The sequence below is a fragment of the Protopterus annectens genome, chromosome 6.part1, assembly GCF_019279795.1.
Source record: "Protopterus annectens isolate FY-2018-M chromosome 6.part1, PAN1.0, whole genome shotgun sequence".
NCBI classification, from domain to species: domain Eukaryota; kingdom Metazoa; phylum Chordata; order Ceratodontiformes; family Protopteridae; genus Protopterus; species Protopterus annectens.
Genome location: NC_056738.1, coordinates 359,043,171 through 359,051,426, shown reverse-complemented (window position 1 = coordinate 359,051,426; position 8,256 = coordinate 359,043,171). Strand labels below are relative to the sequence as shown.

At 39.1% G+C, this 8,256-nt stretch overlaps 1 protein-coding gene across 1 annotated transcript in view; it reads right to left on the bottom strand.

The window, feature by feature from the left end:
• The window catches only part of PPP2R5B (protein phosphatase 2 regulatory subunit B'beta), a 1,711,411-nt gene extending 1,703,890 nt beyond the window's left edge, over positions 1–7,521 (bottom strand). Inside the window, exon 1 of the mRNA XM_044075777.1 lies at positions 5,111–7,521. Coding sequence (XP_043931712.1) covers positions 5,111–5,306 — 196 coding nt within the window. The 5' untranslated portion in view covers positions 5,307–7,521. The remainder of the gene's footprint in view (positions 1–5,110) is intronic.
• Positions 7,522–8,256: the final 735 nt, after the last annotated feature.

Genomic DNA, 8,256 nt, shown 5'->3' with positions numbered 1-8,256 from the left:
ATGGAGAAAAGAAGCACCATCTCATTAATTAAGGAGAAAGGCAAACTGTGTTTGGGCAATCGTTTATCCTCAAGTACTCACTGACCTGCCAACTCCACTTACATCCAGAATAGTGTGCCAACTCTGCCAGTACTTCATGGTCAAGCAATTAAAAATTTCAGTGCAACATACATAAATGGATAAATTAATGAAACAATTTAACCAAACAAAGTCCATACTAAAAATGTATTCTCAACTGTCCAGATTTTTGCAGAATGTCCATATTTTTGGTTTGGTCCTCATAAAATTTGTGGTTTGCTGGATTTTTGTCTTAAATCAGTGAGGACTGAATTAATTAAATAATAACAGGCATTTGACTTTCAGACTTCAAATCAAGAAATGCATGGTAACACAGGACCTTTTATTTTAGCAACTTTATAGGTTTATAGCAGAAATATATAACTTTTGTACCTATTTTGGAGGCTTTGATGCCCATTATTTTTGTCTTTGTACATATTTTCTGTGCTAAGAGGTTGAGAACTATGAGTGAAACCCAATGATACTTTCTATCATTTAAAGGAATCATTATGTTCAGAGACTTTGTTAGCATCTCCTGATTTTTTTAGAAAACTGTTTATAGCCTATAATAAAGCAGCTAAGCCAGGCTTAGGAGAAGTGATATCACAAAACTTTTTGATGAAAGAAATACCCAGCATTGTATCCCAAATCAGAATTATAAGAAGACAGAAGCTAAGTATTCTGCAACTGAAAGATAATATCTAGTAATATCCAGATCTAGTGAGGTCATTGTTCCCTGTACTCTTCACTTGTCAGACCAATGATTGAGTACAATGCCCCATTCGGGATGTATCTCACCCGACATCTGCAGCAATTGGAGAGACCCCAAAAGTTCCTCACCAAAAGGATAAAGGGACTCCAAAATCTGTCATATGCTGCCAGATTGAAGAAACTCCAGCTCTATTCAGTCGCATACCATCTGCTCAGAGGTGACATGTGCCTGACATACAAGGCCATGTCCAACCAGGAATTAATGGACATGCTCCACCTCAAAAAATCCAAATCCACCAAAACCACTAGAGCAAGCGACTTAAACCTTAGCATGGATATAAATAGGACGTGCTGGAGGGATAGATTTATCACTCAGAGACTCCCTATGCTGTGGAATAAAATCCCGGTCCATGTGAGGCAGAGCACCTCGCTGGCTCTGTTCAAGAGAAATCTTGACCTGTGGATGGGAGATAGTAGGTTTACCCCGGGAATCATTTCTGTGTCACTGCTGGACAGAGGCACAACAAACTAATGGGCACAGTATTTTTTCATATAAGGGGTGGCGTAAGCCACAAAAATTTGGGCTAGGCTTATAAATGCCTTAGGGCAGATAGCCTAGTATAAACCTATGAACCTATAATATCTATTAAGCGGGTGCTTGGCTCCCTAAAATACTAGCTACATGGAAATACTTTAATAACAGACCACATCTCCTTTTATGGCTATATCAACAAAATGGGAACACAGAGTTGTGCAGATAGGCCTTATCAGTGAAGTCATTTAAATTCAAAGTTCAGCTTAGGCCAGGCTTAATCCATCACAATGCAGACAGCCAGTCACAGATATATAGCCTATCCAGTGGGGATGAAATTGTGAGTTTGTAGGTTCATAAGTAAATACTAGGGTAGCTGCCCATGATAGCCATTTTAAGCCTAGCCAATTTCCCTTCCGGGGTGAGATTCAAACCCTGCAACTTGTGTCTGTGAAGTAAACACTTTGACCATTATGCCATTATGGGGTCAAATGTAGTACAGTGTCATGTACAGTTAAATGGTGATGTACAAGTGACCAAAGGTTTGTAAATATGGATGTAAACAGTGTATATAGAACTGTTATAGTTCATTTGTTGCAAATAATACACTATCACTTTAAGCACGAGTGTTACTTTACCACTGACAACATGTATTTTTAAAAGCATAGAGCTAAACTTTTCAGAATAAGAGCAGGTTTACCTACTGAAATTATAAAAACAATATAAAATGAGGGTTGATGAAAGCTCTTTGTAGGGCATTTGCCATTCTTGGAGGGGAGGGATTGGCATCTAGAAGAGCAGCTCTGGAAGAAAGACAGCAGAAGCAGATTCAGACCTGAAAGAAGACATGACGACGAAGCTGGAGACTGCGCCTGTTATAAGAATCCAAAAGAGACAGCTGTCAAGATGATCAGTGAGGGAGACACATGTGCATGTGCATACACATACACTGAAATAAACTGTAACCCATTTATATGAGAGTGTGTTAAACATACTAGCTGGAAAGTTTTGTTAAGGAGTAGAACTTTTAATTTTAGGAAAAATTTGCAGTTGTTACATTTCTGTATAAAACATCATACTGTTTTCTGAAAATGTCTTCTGTGCTATCTCTAATCTTCAACATTACATGGATGTCTGGTGTACTTCACATGAAATGTTTGTACTGTAGATTAATGGATTAACATTTGATATGAACAGTGAATGTAAATGATGCAATATGCTGTCCATTAGTATACTGTAGCATTTAATTAAATAAATTACAAATGAGGATGTAACTAACTTGCCTTTTGCATACACAATATGTTTATAATGACAGCTTATGTGTCTTGTGCTTAGATCACGTATTAATTACTTGCTTTGTGCTTTGATCATGACTAAAACAGGTCTTGAGACTAGGCAGTCTATCCAGTTAGCAAATAAATGGATAACTATCATATTCTAGCATCCACTTCAACTAAAAACTTACATAAATACATCACCCTTATGTGTGCATTATCAGAAGCATAAACAATGTTTGAAGCCAGCAAACAATTATTTGGACTGGCACAGAGAAATAAACAAAATGCATTTAGGTCTGTGTGCAGCACATCTATAAGGCATTTATTTTAGCAAAAGGAGCGACTAGAACAGCTATGTTGGGAGAGAAGAAAAAATGACGTATAAATAGAATATTATTCCTCACAGAGTCTCAGACAGCAGGAAAGAGCTTTTGTATACCCAATGAATCTCCTTTACCTACTAGTATGCAGAACAAATCATGGCAATTGCAAAAGTAATAATACTGTTTTGACATAGTAAAACTTGATGAGGCAACAGAATAATTAGAAATGCATATTACATTAGTTCTTCAGATAATAAGTGATCCAATGCACCAAAACCATAATTCATGAGGTCATAATATATGTAATACCAAGTAGTTATAAACATTTAATAGCTGTTCATTTCTTCTGTGGTCCTGCTCCCATATGGAAACATATCCTGATATAAAAATCCAACTGGAAGGCTACTGGGTGCAAATTGTTTCTTAGCCTGCTTGTTTTGTTGCATCTAAAAAAGTAATTTATAGCAAGAATGGTTGGATTGTCTTCACCTGCAGAATTTACTATGCTTCACAGGAAACATCTCAGACATTGATATAATGTTACGTTCTCAATGGTCTCTTACAGTATGCCATATATCTATGCAGCAAATCAACTTCCAACTACATGGCATGGTTCACAACCTCTTAAGAAGTGTAATAACATCTGTGTTATATTATCACATGACAGAATCATGTCAATATAGCAACTTTAAAATAGAGACACAACTAACAAATGTGTAACTATATGGCTAGCATCTTCAGAATCTAAGTCATTTTACTTTTCTCTTATTGTTACAAGTTATTAATTTTCTACTACTAACATGCCACAATCTTACCATATATGAAAACATTGCAAAGTAAACAAAATAGCTCTCGCTCCCCACTAATACATAGTGTCTCTTTATAACATGTTGAAGTTTAGCCTTAAAGGGGGAAACTACATACCCAGTGCCAAAGCCAACAGGTGTTGCTTTCAATTTTGTGTACTGTCATCCTTTATTTTCATAATGCCTGCATTCAAAATTTAAGCAAGCACCTACTCCATTAGTAAGGAAACAACAGTTGGGATTACTGAATTAAATTTGTAGATTTATGTACATATACAGTTTCGGATGATCCTTAGATCTTTCGTTGCATCCTAAACTAGCCACCATAGATCTTGCTGCTGTTCACGCGCGCGCGCACACACACACACACACACACACACACACACACACACACACACACACACACACACACACACACTCACCATGATACCTACAGTATAGTAGTTCATATATTATTCTACATTTAGCACTTGTGTGAATGAACAGCCTCTGGCTGAGATGCAACATCTTTGTCTTCACTGTATAAACGTGGCTTCTACATGAAGTTTTATACCTGAGCATATACCATGTGTTCACCTTTGGAATGCTTATTTATTTGCAAGTCATTTTAGGCAATCAACGCTTTGTTGTATTATCAGCCAATGAGGTCTAAAGCCCATCCCCAAATACAACAAAACCTGCCAAAGGTTAGTAATAATAAGGACCAAACTGTAGAGTTGATGTTATTTACAGCCAGTATCCAGCAGCAGGCATCTAACTATATACGAAATATACAGTTAAGACTAGTGTCAGCTTCTCTTCCTGCATATTGTCATTTATTGTAAGGTAATGTCATGCAGCGAATTGTGTGAACTTCACTGAGTGAAAACTAGAGACTTGTGGATGTGTTTTTTCTCCTTCGCAAAGCTTCGGAAATAATACTGCAATTGCTATCTGTTCATAATGTATACACCTGTCCAGGAAACGTGACCGCCCTCTGGTGCAGCCCTGCAAATTGAAGGGAACAATGCATGTGTAGGAGGAACATTATATCTGCATGATGACTTGGCATTATGCAAAACCACTAAGGAATATAAAACAATGCATGCAGCGTCTACAGTTTTTCTTTTCTTTCATCCTCCAGTTCCCACCTACCAGCATCTCCAGTTCATACCTATTTAGATCACATCCAGAGTTCCATATTAAAAATAAGTTCAAACACTGCATCACAACAAAGCTACCCCATGTGGCTGTGTCTGAGACAAGAAAACTTTGCTATGAACTGTTTTAAACTCTGATCTAATTCGCAATAGGATCTCAAGTAGTCAACAAAGTAAAGTCGCCTGTACATTTATTTGTAATGCAAACGCCGGCTGCTCTCAGTGCATACACAAGCAGCATGATTTAACATTGTGCTTTGCTTACCTTTCAGAAGAGGCAGTGGTGTGAGCTCCTGCTGGCTGCTCTGGTACCTGAACTGGGAGGAGCTGTGGGACCTCCTCTGGCGAGCCCTGCGCATAGATCTGCGGGGGAAGCCATCGACCTTCTCAGCTGTGGGCACGTTGAAACCCGGGGAAGAAGGGCTGGTGGGTGTAGTGGCAGAGGGCATCTTTGTATCCATGATGTCACCCTGTCTTTGCTCCGGCGGGCCTTGCAAGGCGGGGAGGTGGTCACTCCGATCCCGCCGCGATCGGAAAAAAGGCAAGCTGAAAGGCAGCAGGAAGCAAGCAGAAATCCTCCGGGACGGTGAAATCTCGCTTATTCTAACACACCTTTTGCTAGAGGTGTGGAATCATCTCATGAATATGAATCACCTTGTCAGCCAGATTTCCCTAACCGAGAGACTCGTGAGAATAAAACAAATTGTAGATGATGAAAAACACCTTCTGTCTCTTTCTCGGTGACTGTAGTTCAGGCGCTTTAGTGCTGATATCTTGTGTGAGATGCCCCTGCAGTCTAACAAACCCTTTCCAACGTGGAAAGGGCGAGGAAACAATAGAGATCCTGTGTGTTCCTGCTCCGTATCCCGTGTCAGAGCACTTGAAAATGACAAAGATGAAAACAGGACAGATCTGTTCACTTGGTCCAAGGAAAGTTTGAGGTCAATTAGTCAGGAAGATGCACCCCACATGTTCAGGTTGTGTCCCTGTGTTTGAAGTTAACGGTGATGTTGCACATGACAGTCCCCCCTTTAGGTGGTAGGCAGGCTTCTTGCAAACACCCACCAGCAAAGGCCCTTGCAACCGAAGCCCGCTGCACCACTCTCCAAGGAGATTACGTGGGCTGAGCAGCCTAATATTAATGGCCAATCCGGTTCGGGACCCACCAAAGACTAGTATGGATGTGCCTGAAGATGATAATAATACATTGTCACATATATACAGATGGTTGGCAAGACATCTGTTTCTCGATGATGCCTTCCTAGTTCTCCACTTACTCTCTTTACAAATGTACCAGACAGATGGCTAAAGGCAATTAACTCCCTCAGTGCTTTTCTGTTCAAATTTCACTAACTGTGCTCTGGGATAGCTTTCCCGATGCCTTTAATGTCTGCAAAAAAATCACACAAAATGCCTCCAAGGCAAACGAAGCTTTTAGATAAGTGAATGCAGTAAAGTACCGTACTACTTTACGAAATGATGATTATAAAGCAATGTAGGTCCCAAGAATGGTCTATTATTATTATTATATAGATGATGGGATTATTAACCTTATAAATCTTAAACGTTTTTGCTAAGGATCCCTGGATGTTTCTTGCATTATTATTAATTTGACTGATTTACTATGCAAATAAATAGCAAATGCGTTTTTAATGTCTAAATCAAAATATCTTCTTACTTTCAAACTCAAGCAATCATCTCGTGATACACAATATTAAATACAATAAATTATGTCCATAAGTGTACTCCGTCGGCAGTATGTAGTTCTTAAGACTGGGGAAAAAAGGCAGTTTCTGGAAAGTACAACTGACAGCACAACCTCCAGGGAAAACGTCAGCCTGGGTACCCCCACCGTCGGCAGTTCACGTCTGTATAGTTTCTGGAAGACGAGCACCAAGTGCTGGCCGCTTATGGCTTTTTTTAGTAAAATGGTCCACTTGAGAAAAATTGCACAGCTCCCAGCCAACAGCGCCCTAGCTTAAACGTGAAGCATCACTCTCCATCTAGTCTTACAACCAAGGGAGTAATTGTTTTCTAAATAGAAATCCAAGAGAAAGAATAGATAGTCAATGTTGCAGTCTAAAAATGTAATCTTACAAAAAACATGATTTTATTTTTATGAGCTGTTGACCGTCTTTCCTGTAATACTGTTATGAATTCTGTTCAAAGTACACACACCTGCTCCAGCGATGGTAACATACAATGAAATAAAACCGTTATAAGTGACGATGTTTCCATTCTGGTGACGATTCACGACTTTCTCCTCTGAAAATTCTGATTAGATGATCTTTAATCAGTCCCCAGGTCACTGCCAAGAGCATATCTGCCGTGGACTTTGCCACTGACAACAACAGCGCATGAATAACATCGGTTTTGTTGTTTTGGAGATAGCTGAATAATAAAATAAGTACACCACGTTTTTTCAAACATTTGTCATAGAATGCGATCTAAATATGCAAAATACCAGATGCTCTTTATGCGCACGATGTATAATCCATCCACTGTTTTCAAAAAGCAGACCAAACAAAACAATTATTTTCATCGTCAGTCTTCCAATAGAAATAGCCACATGTGCTCCTTTGGACCTTAGTACTACCGAGAATATATTTTCATTCATATAGCCTCACTTCCTTATTCGCTGCATTCCTGTCCGCATCCTCAGCCGGCACAGTTAGTCTGCTTCGTTCCAATGACACAGTATAACCTCTGCAAGCACGTGCTAACAAAAGAAGCCATCCATTGGCTTGTTAAATATAGAATCTGCGTCACTGCTGTAGGATGATGTCATTCCTTTGAAATATTTGATGTGGTGGGATTTGTAGTCATCAATACATTTTCAATAAAATGTGAAGTCGTATGATATCTAGTATTTTTAGGATATTTTATTCCAAACACTTTTATGGGGGGGGGGGGGTCCTAGAAACATCAGTATCTCACCTTAAAATAGTCATGGAAGCAATCTGCGGCTCCTTAAGAACAATTAAAAATTCACATAAAGGGAGGCTAAAGCTGCTGCAGAAACTTACCGAGGCAATAGGGTATAGCTGGAAGATACAAGGCTAACATCAAACGCATGTAGTGTGTATGTGTGTGTCTGTGTGTGTATTTGTCTTCTAGAGGAGAGGGAGCAATCGAGAAGACCTTCGTGAGAAGTAAGTAGTGTCACAAAATAATGTTGGAATTTTGCAATTCAAGGATGCATGGGACAGAGACTACAGTTCAGCCTGATATACATCTCGCCTACTATGATTTAGGTATGCCTACATGATTTGACCCTCAAGTTTAACCCTGTTCCTTCTAGCTTTGCAAATTTTCTTTATTCAGTTGACCTGTTTAAGAGTGGATAAGTTATTTAATAAGTGAATGAAGCTAATGCAAAGAGCAATTATCACTAGCAATATGGGGTTTACC